The following is a 17,472-nucleotide window of genomic DNA, read 5'->3' as shown; positions in this document are numbered from 1 at the left end:
CCTACACGTGGGTTCAGTATCTCGGGGGGCTTAATTTCCGTATCGATGCTTCAGAGGTATGAGCTTGTGTTGAGAATAACCTCATTAAATGTCTGATTTACTGCGTTACAGTTTTGTCATACTGGACATTTTTCCTCAGACCGTTCCCGTTGGCAATTCCTTGAGTGCCAGCCACATGGAGAGCACCATAAAGCTTCTGCGAAAACGAGTCCACTCCCGTATGGATTTGCACAAACAATTTGTCTTTTTAGGTTTGTTCTTTGTTACATTATCACTTTTAAACATTAAGTTTTCTGGAAATGTTTATGTATATGAAATGAGTATTGTTGAGCTCAAATCACGTACCAGTTGGGGACGCTACAAACACCCTTTCTGCAGCACTTCCCTTTTGTGGATGGAATGAAGGAAATAGAATTACAAACTGGTGAAATTATCCCACTCTGGGGCGAAAGAAAATAGAAATTGCTGTTGTGTAAGTTCCAGGCTCTCACTATGGGAACCACTGCCTTAGTGAGTACTGCAGTACTGAGCTGTGGGGCAGTTCACTTCTAACAGTGTTACAACAATTCTTTCTCTATTATAAACTGTAAAGGACAGGCATTTGTATAACAAAATATTTTATTTTACTTATTTTGTTACACAAAAGTTTTCTACCACCTCTTTCAAGGCTGGACAGTGAGCTGTGTGCTGGTCTGTTTTCCACTGGCAATCATGTAACTGAGTTTGTTTGTCCTTTTGCCCTCAGAGCACAGCATCATCCCCATCACCAGTGAGTGCCAGCATCTCTTTCCTGCCAAGATAATTTCACGTTTAGCTTGCTGGACCACCATTACACACCAGGACTACATGGTACACACAAAGAAATATGCTTTGTCAGTTGCACTTTAGACAAATACCTTGAAATTATAATTTTTGTCTTTTGTTCTTCTGAGAAGGTTCTACCATATACAGGTCATGTGACTGAGGCTGGCCTGGCAAAGGAGACTGATATGTACTTCATGGCAGTGGTTGAAAGAGGCACAGGTAGATACGAATCCCTGCTGCTTGATGAGTTCATTATTGATCACTTGTTTGGACCTAATTTTTCTGTATGTACCGTGTCTGTTCAACAGCTCGTCTCCAGGCAGCAGTGGTGCTGAGTCCTTGTTACCCAAAGGTCTCTCCTCTGTTCTCCCTTTCTCTGAGCTGGAAGGGCGAACGCAGTGGACGTACCGATGACAACCTCAGAGTACGGCCATTACAATAACAATTCACCTAAAACCTTCTTTTCTACTTCTGTTTGATTTCACTGTAGCATCTATTATGCTACTAGCATCAATTATCTGACTCTTGTCTTGTCTTAAGGCCATGGAGAGTGAGGTGAACGTGTTTAAAAGTGAGCTTCAAGGCCCTCATCCTGGACACCAGCTCCTCACCAATCAGATGGCACGTCTGTGTGTCTGCCTGGATGTTTATTTAGAGACCGAAGAACACGATGATGGAGTGGAAGGTCCACGGGAGTTTCCCAGAGAAAAAATGTGTCTACGAACTGTCAGGTACAGTCATAGTTTATTTATATTTCTGTCCTGACCTGTCTTTGGGGAAAAAGTGATATCGCCAAGAAACAATTGATGAACAGAAAACAACAAAGGCTGTTGAGGCAACCAACAGACCCTTCACTGAAACAGTATTTTGTACATTTAAAAGTGCTGACTAAGTGCAATGTCGTGACATGACCCAGAATCGATGTCTTCCATAATAGATTGGTTTTCTTAAAAAAAGAAATGTGTGAAAGCAGATTTGAGACACATTAGTAAAAGTGATGAGTTTTAAGCAACGCCATTAAACATCTTCAGCAGCTCAGACTATGGTGGTGAGGAATAGTAAGGAACACATGGGATTATAGCAGAGGCTAACAACCACTAACCACTAATTAAGTAAGGAAAGAATTTGTTCTAATACAACTTCCATGGCATTGATGATCAAACACTGATGGTAGTTGTCTCTTCTTTTCAATTCCAGAGGTCCAAATCGTCTGAAGCCATTCAAGTACAACCATCCCCAGGGATTCTTCAGTCATCGCTAAGCCTTGGAGCCTCACTGCTTTACTCTACCACTCTACTTAAGCCTAGCTTTGTGATTTTCACACACAACTTAATTCGTTTTTAATTCTTAGTACCGTAGTAATCGTAAAAATTAAAAAAAAAGTGTCCTGAATGCCTGGGTGTCTGCTCTTTTTGACTCGAGTTGTTGTAGTTGTTGTTGCTGTAAAAGCTCTATCCTTCTCTCTGCCTTCTCACTGCTGCTCTATTTATAGGTGCCGTCTGCAATAGGCTGATTGTTATGCTGTTGTGGTTCAGTGCTGGCTCTTAGCTGAGTCATGTTTTCAGAATCATGTCTGATGGATATGACATTCGCTGTTTCGACAGTTGACCTTTAACTAATCATCTATTGTCCTGGTGACAGCATTTAGTTATTTAAGTCTATTGAAGGAGTTTGACTATGGCATTGAATTGAGTCTCTGGATAAATTACGCTAAAGGCCAGAAAATTAACTGAATTGTCCCTATATGAGCCCCTTGACTTTGTCAGTGGTACACAGCATGAAGTATTTTGTTTCCTTACTGTTACATCATTGGCTGTCTCATGTCTAAAATACTCTTTCTTATGGAAATAAAGCCACAGTGAGCAAAGGGCTGAATGACATCAATAAGCTCTATGGATGTTTTGAAGTGCTATATATGAGCCACACCCTGCAGTTCTGTATTTGTGTAATACACAGTTGTTGTGAACAGCAGAGTTGTAGCAAGCCAATACTTCACCGAGTTTAGTTGTTGTAGAGGTGGGAGTAATGAACTGAATTAGATTTATATAATACATATTGCATGCCTTTTGACAGTGTAAAGCACAATTGGGAATGTGGTTTGTTAAATAAGAATATAAGAACATCAGGTTTCACCCGGTACATTGGATCTGATCCTGGCTAGTTCTAGACCTGATGGAAGATTCTAGATCGAAGGTGAAACCTCGTTAGTGACTTCACTATCTTTGGCCGGTGTTTTATTTCAGCAGTGTACCTAATGACTGGTGGAGTGTATGTGTTTATATTTTATTTTATACTTGCAATTTTTATTTATCTTACACAGAAGTGTCAGGTTTGTATTGAAATGTGTATAATCCTATAGTGTGTGATCTCTTAGCATTGCATGCAGGCACAGAGCACAGTTGATGATTTATACATGAAAACGGTCTGTGGGACCCTGATGATGCAGAGGCTGCCGTGGGTGGGAAGAGCTCCCCCTCTCCTTCACCGCAATGCAGTGCACTCCCAGCATTTACTTTTCAGCTTCACATTCTGTCAGATCATCTGTTGACAGTTCATTTGGCACCACATGCACTGTAGTTGTGATCATCAAAGAAAACCCACAGGAAAAAAATAGCTTTTCATTTTTCCTCCTTTATTAGCTGTTTCGTATTGCATATTCTCAGTTTATACATAGCACAGTCATCATTGTCGTAGCACTGCAGACCAGAGGAGTGAGACAATGCAGTTCACCTGGTACGAGAAGCTGCGTTAAGGTGCACAACAAGCAAAATTCAAGTCTTTCGTCAGTGAAGTGTATCTGTAAATATAATATAGACATTTGTATCTCTTTAAATAGACATCTGTCACAAACTTAAACTTGACATGATTTTTTACATCGTGAAATGTAGAAGATGTGTTACAGCGACCCCTGCAGTCCCTGTCAGTGCGTTTCTAGTGTAGATGCACTTATTTGTTAGAGGCAGTCGTCACATTCAGATGAGGAGCTTAGAGCATTCAGCATTCACTACAGTTACATCAGAAGCATCAGGGAGAGTCATGGTCATACATGGGCAGCGGGGGATTATTTGCTACAGAAAGCACTATTGCTTACATACCATTACCTGCATTATTGAAACACTTCGGTGTCAGTCTGTGGACACCTGGAAACCTCCAGCGTCTCTACCTTGCCCACCCTTAGAGGTTCTTTGGCATCTCCACCACGGCTTCTCACTTTTACTTCTTGGTCTTCTCCTCCTTTGTCTCCTTTGATTCAGTGGCAGATGATTTTTCTGCCTTTCCTGCATCTTTCACCGCCTTGCTTTCTTCTTTACTTGTGTCCTTTTTCTCCTCTGTCTTCTTGTCATCTTTTTTGCTCTCTGCTTTGTCAGACTCGGCTTTAGGAGCAGGCGTTTCCTCCTTTTTCACCTCTGTTTTTTCAGGCTCAGCTTTAGGAGCTGTTTTTTTTTCTTTTTCCGTGTCTGTTTTTTCAGGCTCAACTTTGGGAGCTGGTTTCTCCTCTTTTTTCGTGTCTGTTTTTTCGGGAGATGGTTTTGGGGATGGTTTTTCCTCTTTTTTTGTCTCAGCCTTTTCAGGCTCAGCTTTAGGCGCTGGCTTCTCGGGCTCCTTCTCTCCAGTCTTGCTCTCTTTTTTCTCTGGTTCTACCTTAGAGGCAGGCTTTGCTTCAGGTTCTGCCTTCTCTGCTTTTGGAGCAGTGGGCTTCTCCTTGGCAGAGGCACTGCTTTCTTTAGCCTCAGTCTTTGGGGTGGGTTTGCCTTCTGCAGGCTTGCTGGGAGCAGTTTTTGAAGCATCATCCTTTTTTGTAGTTTCCTCTTTGCTCTCCTTCTTTGAGTCAGCTTTGTCTGCTTTCTCCTCTGGCTCTTGCACTTTGGGTGTCTCCTTCTTCTCCTCCTTTACAGGCTCTTCTTTTTCTTTCTTATCTTCCTTGGGCTGATGTTTCTCCTCCTTTTTCTCAGTTTTAGGACTATCTTTGCCAGGGGCTGGTTTTTCCTTCTCTGGATACTTTGGTTCTGGGGTTTTAGGGCAAGGAGATTTGGCTTCAGGGGATTTACTGGGTGGGGATTTTGACACAGGTGACTTTGGTGCAGGTGACTTTGAATCATCTCCTGCAGGGGACTTGACTGCAGGTGACTTAGCAGGTGATTTAGAAGCTGGTGATTTTTGTGGAGATTTAGATTCTGGGGATTTGACAGGAGATTCTGGTTGTGGGGATTTTGAAGGAGGGGATGCAGCCTTTTCTGGTGATTCAGACTCGCCTGCCTCCTCTTTTTCCTTCTTGTCATCTGCTACTTCCTCCTTTTCTTCTTCCTGTTCTTCCTCTACCTCTTCCTCAACTTCATTATCTTCTTCCTCCTGGCCTTCCTCTCCCTCATCTTTAGTTTCTTCTTCTTCTTTTCCCTCTTCCTCCTCCTCTTCTTCTTTTTCCTCCTTGTCTGCCTCCTCGTCTGCCTCCTCGGTTACTTCTGTCACCTGGGTCTCGTCTGTCTGTTCCTCCACTATGACTGTGTCTGAGATCTCCTCTCCCTTCATTTTTAGGTGAGAAGAGAGTCTGCCTTCCAGGTAAGAGTACACACCTCCTCCCAGCACAAAGCGTTTCTCCTCTCCTTCTAACAACTTCCTGTTTTCAAGACAAACCGTATGGAGTAAAATGTCAAAACCATATCTCATTAAAAAGCAAAGGAGTCAATCAAATTGAACCCTTTCCAACCTGTAAGCTGCAATCTCAATATCCAGGGCCATCTTTACATTCAGAAGGTCCTGGTAGTCCTTCAGCTGGCTGGCCATCTCCCATTTGGTGGTTTTCAGCTCGTTATCCAGCTGATTAATGGTCTCCTGTAAAATAAAACATGCAGACGTTCTTTCAGGAGAGATATATAACTTTGATCTATAAAAAGCCCTATGCGCTTAATGGGTTTCTTCCTAAAGGATGAGTGATGTATTTATGCCTGTAGTGAGTTGAGATCATCATGGTGTCTGTCTTCGCTCTCCAAACGCTGCCTCTCCAATGACTCCTTGGTTCCTCGGAGGGTCTCCAGCTCAATAGTGCGGTTTTGGAGCTGTCGACGGTAGTCTGCAATCTCATCCTGCGTCGTGCGGATTGCAGTCTGGTTAGACCTCGCAGTTTCAGACAGGTGATCCATACGCACTACAGGGATTGCAGACACAATGAATGTATGATACTTATAAAACTCTTTAAAATACCTCTTAATTTACAAGCCACTGAAGAGCTTTAAGGGTTTCCATTACAGATATTCAGCATTTTATTGAGCCTGCAGGACATACATTGGCCTTTGTTTTTACCCCCAGGAAATTTGAGCTGTTGTCTGTCTCAACTTGGGGCTTTTGAGAGCAGACAGTCACCACTGGGAAACCTGAGTGACCTTGACTGTGACCACTGTCAGTCACTGGTCTGACTCAGCTTCATTCCTCACGTCCAAGCTTGAATGAGCATCAGCACTGCAGTCAGCTGGACACAGGGAAGGTCACTCAGTTTGGACCTTTTACTGAGTCCATCAGGTCAGCATGTAAACAATTGCTGACCGCATGTGACAATTCATAGCCCATTTAGTAGACTGACATGCCATTAAACTGCTGCTTGCATGTAACCTTACTCGGCCCTCAATGGTGGTGTCATAAATAGGTACACTATTGGTGCAATTAATCTTACCATGCTGTAGTATGGTGATGATGTATCCACTGCCCTCTGTTCCCAATGACCTTTACATGACTTTATGCTTTTGAAAACATTTAAATCAATCATTGCAAAAAAAAAAAAAATACATGTGGTACAAAAGGTCAAAACATCGACTGTTACTTCCTTCACTGGAAACCTTATGGAGTAACACAAAACATGCTCACGTTCTTCTAGAAACAGGGAGTGATTTCTCTTCATACACTAATGTATAAAAGTTGAAAATGTTAAACACAAGGAGAATAACTTATTGTGAAACCTTTTCTTTAGGAGGAGGTTTAATGTCATACATATGCAGTATAAATCGACTTTTCAGAGCACTCGGGATATTTTGTTCATATTTGAATGTGGTGCCTAAATAATTTCACTAAATGAGATCTCCTCAGTACAGAGACAATATTATCACGGGGTTACACAAACTTAGTAAATTAGTTTACTCTGAATTGGCTATCCTGATTTGAAATAATTTTGGATGCACTTTGGTTTTGATATGAATCAGCTACACTTTTGGGAATGACATTAACATGTCATCATAAGGCAAGAGCAGGGGCTCAGCGTTCTAGCGCCAACTGGGCTCATAACAATTGCTGTTTTCCTCTCAAATGATGTTTGCAGAGGTTGGAAGGGCAAAAGTTTTTATTTTTTTAACACAGATCCCTGTTGCAGGAAACATCTCATGTCCTCCCAAAATAAAATCTGCTCTGACCCTTCCCATTGTAAGGAGCAGCACAGCGTTGTGTTAAAAGCTGTTGTTTCTCATTTATCTAGTTAGTGATATATACTGCTCTTAAGATGTTTTTTCTTGCCTCAATTAAAAACAATGGCTTCGTAATGATTAATCACTGCGCCTATAGATTCTGGATGATACAGTTGATTGTTTGATATAGGGCTTTTACATTATACATCAGTTTCTTATGTCTATATGTTCAGTGCATCATGCAAACATGTTTTAAGTTGCTAATAGCAGGACATGGTTTTGCACCACAACACCAAGTGATATTACCGTGCAAACAACATGATCCGTATGGTCAAACGATTGTTGGTATTATACAGGCATTGACTCCAGGTTTTAAAACATTTGCAAACAAGAATTTCTAATTACTGCGGGAAGAGTGCAGACAATCTATATTTATAAGAAGAAGAAAAAGCTCCCCATGTCGCAATGGGAGAGGTTGGTGACTTTTAGAACCATGGACAGAGCAAATACTGTTTGAAATGCTGAGCGCAACAGATATTTTCATTTAGTTTGTTTTTACTTTTTTATTTTGACTACATACAGTAGATTTGGAAAACTCACCCTTGAACCACTCCTCGGCGTGCGTGGTGCTCTTGGATGCGTGACTGTCCAGCTGTGCTCGGATCTCCCTCAGTGCGCTGGTAACGTCAGCCTTCAGAGAGTCCCTCATGTCGAAGCTCACCTCCGCTCCCTGAATCTGGGCCAGGAGCTCGGACACTTCTTCTTCGTGGTTCTTCTTGAGAAAGACTGCCTCGTCCTCCAGGGCTCTCAGCTTCTTGTCCAGTTCCAGGCGAGCCAGACGACACTCCTCGGCATACTTCTTCATGGCTCTAGCTGCAGCTTCCAGCTCCTCCCGGTTACGCGCCTCATCTTCAAGCCTGGCCCTTAGCTGCTGAATGTCCTCCTCCAGGTGGTCATGCTCCAGAGCCGTTCGGGCTTTCTCTCCGGTCAGCTGCTGCAGGATGTTCCTCAGGTCACTCAGCTCCTGTTCGTACTGCTCTCCAATGGAGGCGCGCCCTGCCTGGCTCTGGCGCAGAGCCGCGGCTTCTGCCTCTAGGTTGCGGTTGTGCATCTCCAGGTTGCGCACCTTATCTATGTAACCGGCAAAGCGGTCGTTGAGAGCCTGCAGAATCTCTTTCTCGCTCCTCCTGGTCATGTCTCCGTTGTAGGCGTCCAGACTCTCGGCGGTGGACGGCTGACTATAGGTGAGGCGGCGGCGCTGTGAGTGGAAACCGCTGGAGGACACGGACACCGCACGAGCCTTGCGGTACGAAGTCGGCCCGAAGAAGTGATGCTCCGCCGTAAAACTCATGTTGACCGAATCAGAGGAGAAGTGACTGCAGATGGTGGGGCTCTGCGTTTATATAGGAGGGAGGGGAAAGTCACAGAGTCAGCAGAAGAGCGCACTCCAGTTAAAGGGACATATTTTCCTCCACAGAACTACACACTTTGCGCACCGTGGTGATGAGCTGTAAAGCTGTAAAATAAAAGTTTTACTGATATTCTTTTCTGTTCTGCTTCTGACAGACTGACTCCTCCTGTAATATTACAGTCTGTCCACTTTTGTGTCCTGTTATTGTTGGTTGTTCCAATAATGTGTTTTATGTCCTGCACATTATAAGTTGGCTGGACTTTTGCAGTTATTTAACCCACACGAGCGAATGTAGAGCAGTGGTTCTCAAACTTGTTGTACTCTGTACCACCTGAGAAAAGACTGAGCTCCCTGAGTACCACAATGATGACCAACATTAGAATATAGCAGCATAGGCCTTCACTGTTAGCTTACACCACACAGGAGAGATGCTTATAAAGATGTTTATGTTTAAATGTTGTATTACTTGTGCATGGTATGGTTCAGATTTATTTTAAATCCCTTTTACCACTAGAGAGCACTTGCGTACTACTAGTGGTACTCGTACCACAGTTGGAGAACCACTGCGGTAGAGGTATTAGTTGTCTGTCGTACCCAGGGGAACACCAGGATGTAGATTACCATTCTGCATTGACTCTTACTCTTACTTGAAGATAGAACTACAACTACCTGGCTGATCAGTATTCAGCTCAGTTCAGAGTGTTGCTTTAGGTGTCCAAAAAGCATGTCTTTGTGCAGACCTGATGAAACATCCAGAGCTGAAACAACCATGTTTTTTATGCTAACATAATTTCAATCAGTAAACCGTTTTTTTGTTGTGTTTTTTTTTTTATTAATACTATTAACTTTCTTTGCATTGTTTTGTGTCCTCCGTAGCCACCCCAGTATTGTTTTTAGTTCCCATTCAAGTTTCAGGTATAAATTCAGAATGATCCAATTTTGTAAGTGTGCAATGTGTTCTGCTGATCCTCTCTTTACTGCTGCAGTGTGAGTTTGCAGATCCATGCCATTCCCCGTGGGGCTTGACTCAATTGCTGGGCCATTGACAGACTTTCTCTTGCTCTCTTTCTCATTTGCTTACTAGTCATAAAATTGTTTCTCCTCCCTTCTGTTGCTGTATGTGATATTTCATTGTGTATGTTTCATGTCTTACAACAACAACAACTTAGTGCAACAACACTAGTGAATACTCTCCAAGAAATACAGGCAGCCTTTAAGGGCAGCTCACAGTTACCTGCACATCGAGGTATCCACTGAGCTGTACGATGATACAGCATTCGCACAAACACATACTGAGCAGCTGCTGCTGACCTACAAGGATGTCTGCTCAGAGAAGATGATGAGCTCTAAGGAACACAAACAGCACCTATCGATTGCTCAAAATTAGGGTGAGTGAGTTCATTCTGCAGGCCGCGTCAGGGAAAACTCTTCACCCTTTCCCTTTAAGTGGGAGAATACACTATTAGATTAGATATATGTATCTAAAAAAATACTGCATTTTCTGTCTAAATAGAAAAAAGGTGTTGATTTAGTTCTGTATTGGCTCCTCTAGGACCTCACCCTTTGTCATATCAGATAACAATATCTTCCGGAATATTCACCAAATATCCACCCTGTTATTTTTTGAAATATTACAGCATTTCTTGGCTGATTTTACACGTTTCCACTGTTTATTGCAATATCTTGTTCAGAGAAATATAAATGTGGTTAATTTTATGTATTAAACCTTATTTATCTCAACCAAATACAACATGCAGTCATGGCCAGAAGCAAATGACATTGATGCTAGGCCCATTAGTTTTTTCCAGTAGGTGGCTCAAATATCTTTCCAGAAGATACACAACACATATCTTAAAAGACTAAAAGAAACAGTAAACAGGCCAGGTCTGTATTTTAGACAATTTGATGATTTGGGGAATCAGACAGTAGTAACCACTGTCTGTAAATTGGCTCAAGTTTTTAATACTACAAGGGTTGACAAAAATACCCTTTAAAATTTTTCCAAATACTTTCAGTTAGTTAAAATGTGTATTTGTGGTTCAGTAGTACACTTGCCTCTGTTTCCCATTAGTGTGTTGTGAGACCATATATCTTTATTCTTGCTAAATCTTTTGAAACAAATTGGTTGTTATCATTGCAATTACAACTATTCAGAAACTCGTTGTTACGTGTTTTGCACATATCACATGGGCTGGGGCACACATGGGACTAAAATGACATGTGATGCGTTCCCCCACCTTCATCACCTGCTTCATGTTTTATGAATGAGGACAAGGAAGCAGAGTTAGCAAAATTAAATTACCCACAAATGAGAATCTCATGTTCGGAGGCTCATGTTGGTGATTTTAAACTAAATGTTAGAAGCTGAAATCTGATGAGGGAAAATACTTTCAGTAAACTGTGATATGTGATGAACATAAGACCAAAATTGTGGGGCTAATTACAGCAGTTCAAGGTTGAGGAACTCATAAAAGTTTACCATTCACACCAGAGTAATGAGTGTTGTCCTGTCACAGACAGCTGGTACCCTGAAAGACACATTCATTTAGAGTCTGAAACAGAAATATGCTTTCATGAATTCTGCTTACCAGTAATGCCACCTGGGAAATGACCACAGCTTATTTAATTATTGTTTGGAGTCTTGCTATGCAGGTGACATTGAGGAGAAAAAGGGGATAGAAAGCGGGATCCTCTTCCCACAGTGTCCTTGTCCTTGACGGGCTCAGACGAACTGAGACAAAGATGGAAAATGGCAGGATCGATGCAGAGGGAAAAATGTCAGAAAACCACTCTCAGAGGAATAGGAAGACGAATAGAAGGGTAACAGGAGATGTGTCCAGTGCTTCCTGTGTGTGCATGTCTCTATTGCTGCATAAATGTAAAGTGAAGTAAATGTCAGGAGCATCCCTTGTTTTATTTAAATGGGGTTATTTTTAGAAAGAAAGGAAGGAGAATCAGGCAATTACAAGAACAGAGATGAAGAGGTGATGGTGCGATGACGGAGGCGGATAGAGAAGATGACTGGCTGAGAAGAGAGGGAGTCACCTTGTGGAGGGACAACCAGAAAAATAGCTGTACTGGCAGTCACAGGAATGACTCAGCTGTAATAGAATTAAGGTCTTGGCTTGTTTTAACTTGCATTAGACTGTGTATGTTTGTGTGTGTGTGTGATTGTAATAGTATAACACTGTGACAGGGCTGCTGAAGCATAGCACGTCAAAGCACATTAAAGTTGTGTAATCGTAAGGATATATGTGTACTTTTTACTGGCATTATTCACAAAGGCTATTGCTGTCATTCTCATTATTTATAGTTCCAGTGTTTTTCCAAAATTCTGACATTAGATGTAAACTTAATCCAGTGGACTATTTATTCAGTCCCTTGTGTTATATTTATTTCACTCAGACTCCTTAGTTTTATGTCTTAGAAATAAGATTTTCTTTAGTATATATCCATGTAGTTATACATATAAATGAATGTATATATTAACCTCAAAATTTAGAGAAGACTTCATAAAATTAACATAAAAACAACATAAACAAAAACATTTGCCAACGAAGGATGACTTAAGTTTCCAGAACAAATCTGCGGCTGTCGTTCTGACAGAACCACCTGCCGACCACATGTCTGCAGTGCAACCTCCTCATGTAATTCTCAGATGTGTCCACCAGTGGCAGGACTGCCTGATCAAGTGAGTCATCTCGCAGTTTACTTCCTGTTAGCTTCTCCAGAGACGAGGGAAATTTTAAAAACGGTTTGTTTTTGTAACAAAACGAACACATTTCTTGTTTAAAATGTATCGACCTACATCTTTGCTTTATAAATGGATTCAGGAAAACAACGCGTTGGTACAGAAATTGAAGGTACGATTAAAATATAAATTTAAGGTCTCGTCTTTAACATCTACGACATTTGTGATATTGCTTGTTATAAACAAACAACTTGTTATAAACCAGACAATTTAAACTTGTTTTATATAATGCCATTTTGAGTTAAATGTAGAAATGTTTTCTTTGTGAGTAAAAGATCATTTTACTTTACCCTGAAGTGCAGAGATATATAATTAATAAAGAGCAAATAAAAGCATTCTCATGATAGCCATAAATTAAAGTACCTCTCTTTCAGTTATGTATATATTTTACACATATTTTCTCCTATTTCATTTTGACAGCGGGTTGAAAGCAGTCACTCACTGAGCAGAGATCAGAACCAGAATCATCTGCGGTGGTGCTCCTTGGAGTTTGACAAACTTTTGAGTAAAGTTCAAGGTGCTAAATATTCTAAATATAAAATGCATACGTTGCTAAAGCTGTAGACCTAAATTCAGTTTGTTTACTTTCCTTATTCGCCTCCTATTGTTATTGTCTTTCTTGAAGGTGTCCCTCCACTTGCGGATGACACCCATTTGGAGCTATCAGTGGCCTACAACACATGTTTATGCTTCACTGCTCAATCTCGGTTCACAGACTCTGTGCTGATCCTCTCACAGTCCATACAGAGAGGTGGCCTGATGATGTTATATGATGACATAGCTATAAGATATATACCATGCCCCTTAATGTTTTCTATCTGTGTCATTTATGGTCTGTATTTGTGTCCTGAAGTTTTACAGACGACAGATGAAGCCCCTCAATCCGTGGCATCAGATCTCCCTGCATTTTGGAAAAAGGTCTTAAAATCAGTCAGAAACACAACTTTGAATAATTTTGTCCTAAACCTACTATGCTCACAGTGGCTAATATGGTTGGCCACGTGTAAGCTGAAAGCTGTACAGGAATTTGAGGTAAGGTTGTATTTCAACCTTGTTTGTTTGTAGCATTAATGACTTTCTTACATAGACTGTAGCCATACATTTAAATTAAATTAGACATGATGTGACATGATGATGTTTGTTTCCTTATTTTGTGTTTACCAATGCTAGTGCAATGGTGTAGCATTGTTTCACTTATGTTTTTCTTTCCTGCAATGCAGGAGGACCTGTATTCTCTGACTAAAACACTATGTGCCGGAGCTGAAAATGACATGGGGTGTAAAAAAGTAGAAAAGTTTCTTTACACGCCACTGCTAGTGATGGAGCCAAGAAGGCTTGCTGAATTATTGCAGATTTGGACTTCCGTTGCCCAAGGTCAGCAAATATATTTGTTTCAGGTTATGCGCACTTTAAAAAACCAAATGCATTTGTAACACTACAAAACAAAACATAAAGTACCTTTTTATGTTTCTATTTTAATAAATTAACAGATGTGCAGGATCAAAATGCCAGATTACAAAAATACAATGATTTAAACGTATCTAGTCATATAGTATGTTCCTAAATTGTAAGATTTATATAGGCAAACAGAGATTGAAAACACACAATACAATTAGCAGCAGCATAGGTGCTTCTAACTCAAACATTTAATAAAGTTACATTGTGAACATATAATTCATCAAATTGTTTATCACATATTCTGGGCCAGATTTCTATTAAAAACTATAGGCACCCTTTAGAGCTTTGCTGCTTATAGCGTTGTATGAGAGCAGCAGGGTCTTGTAGGAGATATGTTATTGGGAGCCAACCAAGCTGAGTTTTCAAATTGTTGTAGTTTGTGTTTTAATGTATCAGTTAGACCCAAAAAAGTGAGTTGCAATAATCTAGGTGTGAAGTGATTGAGGAATGAACAAGTCCAGCTGTCTTATTGGATGGGCAACAGTTTGAGATAGTTCTCAGCGTAAATAAGCAGAGTAGGTCAGTGTCAGTTAGTAATGCCAAACTAGATGGAAAGGATAATGTTTTTGCTTTGCTTTCGAAAGAAGATGAATAAAGATCTGTTTGTAGCGACTTAAAGCTTCTTAAAGCTGTTTTTCTGTACTATGTTTGATGAAGGTGCTGAAAGACTCGCAGAGGGACAGAATTTAGAGGCATTGTCTGGTCTGCAGAAAGCCTCGTCCCTACCTGCACCTAGGATCCTTCTGGCTTATATTCATCACCTTTGTGGCTGTTGCTTTGTTCAAATGGTAGCCATTCCTTCTAAATTTGATAAGAAAAATAAAGGGCTCCATCATGCATTTGAATATTCTGCTTTCTGCACTTTCATGAACCTCAGTGTGTTTTCTTTGTCTCCAGAACTGCCCTCAGATGGCACTGCAGTGTTACAAGAAGGCACTGGAAACTGACTACAGTTGTGTCTGTGCTCTGTACCAGAGTGTGCTCATCTACAGACAACTGGGAAACACACAGGCTGAGATTCAAGCTCTTTGTCTGCTGTACTCCGTGAGTGACACATATTGTTTTAATATAAAATATGAATTTGGCTGTGTAAGATAAAAAAATCATAAACACAGAGATATTTCACTGTTTAAATAATTATCACTAATGCTGTGGACACACTTATTTATATTGTTGCATAAAAACCTCTCCTGTCCCATAGACGTTGATGTTGCCTCCTCCTGTAGTGCCTCCTCTGGCCGATGCTCAACTCCTTTCTCCGTCTCTGCTGCTACACAGCCAGTCATTTGACACTTTGCACTTCGTTCCCTCTGCCCTTTCTGTCCTTCACACTTTGGCCCTGAAATGTGTGCTCCACAACAGGTGAGGAGGGGCCCTGCCTCTTAACTGTAAAAACGAACAATTATGTCCAATATTGTTTCACTGCAGTTGCTGAACGGCTGTGGTTTCTGTTTCTACAGGTTGGCAGAGGGTGTGGATCATTATCTGGACTTGCTGGCTACTCTCCAATCAGAGGATCAACAGCCTGTAAGAGACAGAGCAAAGTCAGAACAAGTGTTTGCTTTGTTTGGCATAGCGGTTACCTTTGTTTTTAGCTACTTTAACAAAATCTTGGATATCTTTAGCGTTCTCCCCAACAGGTACACCAATTTACCCTTAACTTTTTGCAAGCTTTTTGTACCTGTAAATTTTACTTTTGGTTGCTTTTTTATTTTGACTTTTACAATAAAATTAATATGTATAACAAGCAATAAGCAAAGCTAAGCTTTTTTGTTTTTCCAACAGATTAATAGTAAAGTGCCTGATTATCCCAGGCTGCCTGAGCTTTACCTGGAGGCTGGTGCTGCCTTGCTCATGGCATGTCGTCCTGCTGATTGTATGGCTCTTTGCAATGAAGTCATCAACACAACATTGGAACTGCTGCCACAGAGGCTGGTGTTGGAAGATCCAGAGAAAAGAAGTCATGGTGAAGACAATGATGACAATGGTGAAGATAAGGCAGCAGTGCTGTTCTGGACTGGAACTGCCTACTTACTACAGGGTCACTGCTACAGTCAGCTGAAGGACTGGAAACAAGCTGTGACTCACTACACCAGGTCCGTTTTCCCTTTTTGTGCCAATAAAGTGAAGCTAACTCAGCATGTAACTGTAACTGTCTTACAGGTGTATCAACCTGCTGGTTAAAGTATGTGTTAAAACAAAAGGTGAGCACTCACTGTCCTGTGAATTTTAAATTGAAAAATACTGCACACAACATACAGTTATTTTTATTTATGAATATTTATTAAATTACAGGCTCCCAGCCACAAGTTCCTGGCCCAGGTGTGGTTGTCAAGCCAGGAACACATGTGTGTGTCCTCCAAAGGCTGAAGGGTCTTTCTCTGGTTGGAAGAGGTGTCAGCTTCACCCTGACTGATCATCTACAGGAGGCCCTTAGAGACCTGCAGCTCAGTCTACACGCTTTCCCTGGTACAATGTGTTCACAACACAACCTCCAGTTCATTATCAGTACAGCAGATTGCTGAGCTATTTTTGACACTGCGGTTTTTAAAAAGAAATACTGTTTTATTGGGTTACTGGTAGAGTAGATTTGGAAATCTTTTATATTATTAAAAATTAAAATATCTTGCCAATATGGTGTAATTATGCCCTTCATGCCATATCGTGCACCAACAGTTTTATTACATTGTGCGCAGACACGGTTGGCATTGACACAAATGCAGTAAAAGACAGTGAAGTGACCCTGTTGTGAGTTGATATGATCCTCATCTTGTTTTGTGTGTTTTTAGAGTGTGTGGTTGCAGGGCTGTGGTGTGGTGAAGTGCTGTGGAAGCTTGGCAGGAGGAGAGAGGCAGCAGCTTGTTGGGAAAAGACCTGGAGCTACAGCACACAATCCACAGTGGAGTAAGGAGCTGTCATTCTTGTATTCACTGGTGTCACTCAGCCCATGGGTTCTTATTTACCATATGTCCAGTCCATTGTACTTTTAAGCCCTGGTCATAAAGTAACATCGTCTGTAACTTGTTTCCTTGATTCAAACATGTGATGTGTTAAGTATAAAGAGGGGTTAAAATAATCTAAATAATACCTTTTATTATTTTTTGTGACGTAATTAAAGTCGTTCCATAGCGTAGCACACCTGCCTCGGAAACAGAGCAGAGAGTCCTGGGTTCGATTCCCAGGGCAACCACATGCTTGGTGCTTGCTAGGGGCAGCCTGTAAACAGCATATCTGCTGCTAACAACAATTTTCCAAATATGGGATCAATATAGTACAAATTTATTTTGTTTATTTATTTTATTTATTCTACTAACTGTCTCCTAATCTGCCTCACTGCAGTGATCTACCACTATACCTACAAGAACCCCAGTTGGGATCTTTACTTGACTCCACAGAGATACGGAAGAGAATACAAGAACTTGGTCCGACCAGGTCAACATGAACCAGGACAACAGAAGACTACGGAAAGACTAACTTAAGGACTACAACCTATGCATACAACAGAAATCTCTCTAAAATAAAGCATATTGTAAATTGCTTGCTGTCTTGAAAAGCAATTTGGGGCTTCAGGGGCTGTAAAATGTTTATACATGTAATTAATTATTATGTCTCTTTATGTTGAATTTTGGTTGGACTTGTGCCTGGTTCAGTGTGTCTGCACT

At 41.0% G+C, this 17,472-nt stretch overlaps 3 protein-coding genes across 4 annotated transcripts in view; 2 read left to right on the top strand and 1 right to left on the bottom strand.

The window, feature by feature from the left end:
* The window catches only part of thoc5 (THO complex 5), an 8,210-nt gene extending 5,539 nt beyond the window's left edge, over window positions 1-2,671 (top strand). The window contains 7 exon segments of the mRNA XM_017042966.2: window positions 1-56; window positions 140-251; window positions 746-849; window positions 936-1,023; window positions 1,113-1,228; window positions 1,345-1,535; window positions 2,002-2,671. The exon segment at window positions 1-56 is cut by the window's left edge and continues 18 nt beyond it. Coding sequence (XP_016898455.1) covers window positions 1-56; window positions 140-251; window positions 746-849; window positions 936-1,023; window positions 1,113-1,228; window positions 1,345-1,535; window positions 2,002-2,065 — 731 coding nt within the window. The 3' untranslated portion in view covers window positions 2,066-2,671.
* A 744-nt stretch (window positions 2,672-3,415) lies between these two features.
* Window positions 3,416-9,039, bottom strand: LOC103398198 (neurofilament heavy polypeptide). The gene is made up of 4 exons (XM_008336722.3): window positions 7,791-9,039; window positions 5,748-5,947; window positions 5,510-5,634; window positions 3,416-5,419 (listed from the first exon to the last, which is right to left on the bottom strand). Exons 1-4 carry the CDS (start codon window positions 8,539-8,541, stop codon window positions 4,018-4,020), a joined length of 2,478 nt encoding a protein of 825 aa, XP_008334944.1. The 5' UTR covers window positions 8,542-9,039; the 3' UTR covers window positions 3,416-4,017.
* Window positions 9,040-12,271: 3,232 nt separating this feature from the next.
* Window positions 12,272-17,348, top strand: fancg (FA complementation group G). Of its 2 annotated transcripts, XM_008336723.3 has the most exons (14): window positions 12,275-12,464; window positions 12,773-12,869; window positions 12,978-13,103; window positions 13,206-13,384; window positions 13,573-13,726; window positions 14,468-14,598; window positions 14,708-14,854; window positions 15,012-15,172; window positions 15,271-15,337; window positions 15,596-15,906; window positions 15,974-16,014; window positions 16,106-16,279; window positions 16,600-16,714; window positions 17,150-17,348. In XM_008336723.3, exons 1-14 carry the CDS (start codon window positions 12,396-12,398, stop codon window positions 17,250-17,252), a joined length of 1,875 nt encoding a protein of 624 aa, XP_008334945.1. In that variant the 5' UTR covers window positions 12,275-12,395; the 3' UTR covers window positions 17,253-17,348. The 2 variants fall into 2 exon arrangements, 1 of the variants encoding a protein (XP_008334945.1); XR_003048974.1 differs by lacking the exons at window positions 16,600-16,714; window positions 17,150-17,348 and having other exon boundaries at window positions 12,272-12,464; window positions 15,271-15,450; window positions 16,106-16,206.
* Window positions 17,349-17,472: the final 124 nt, after the last annotated feature.

This window comes from Cynoglossus semilaevis, chromosome Z, assembly GCF_000523025.1.
Source record: "Cynoglossus semilaevis isolate Cse_v1.0 chromosome Z, Cse_v1.0, whole genome shotgun sequence".
Taxonomy (NCBI): Eukaryota; Metazoa; Chordata; class Actinopteri; order Pleuronectiformes; family Cynoglossidae; genus Cynoglossus; species Cynoglossus semilaevis.
The sequence above is the reverse complement of the archived record's forward strand: the minus strand, read 5'-3'. Positions and strand labels throughout refer to the sequence as shown.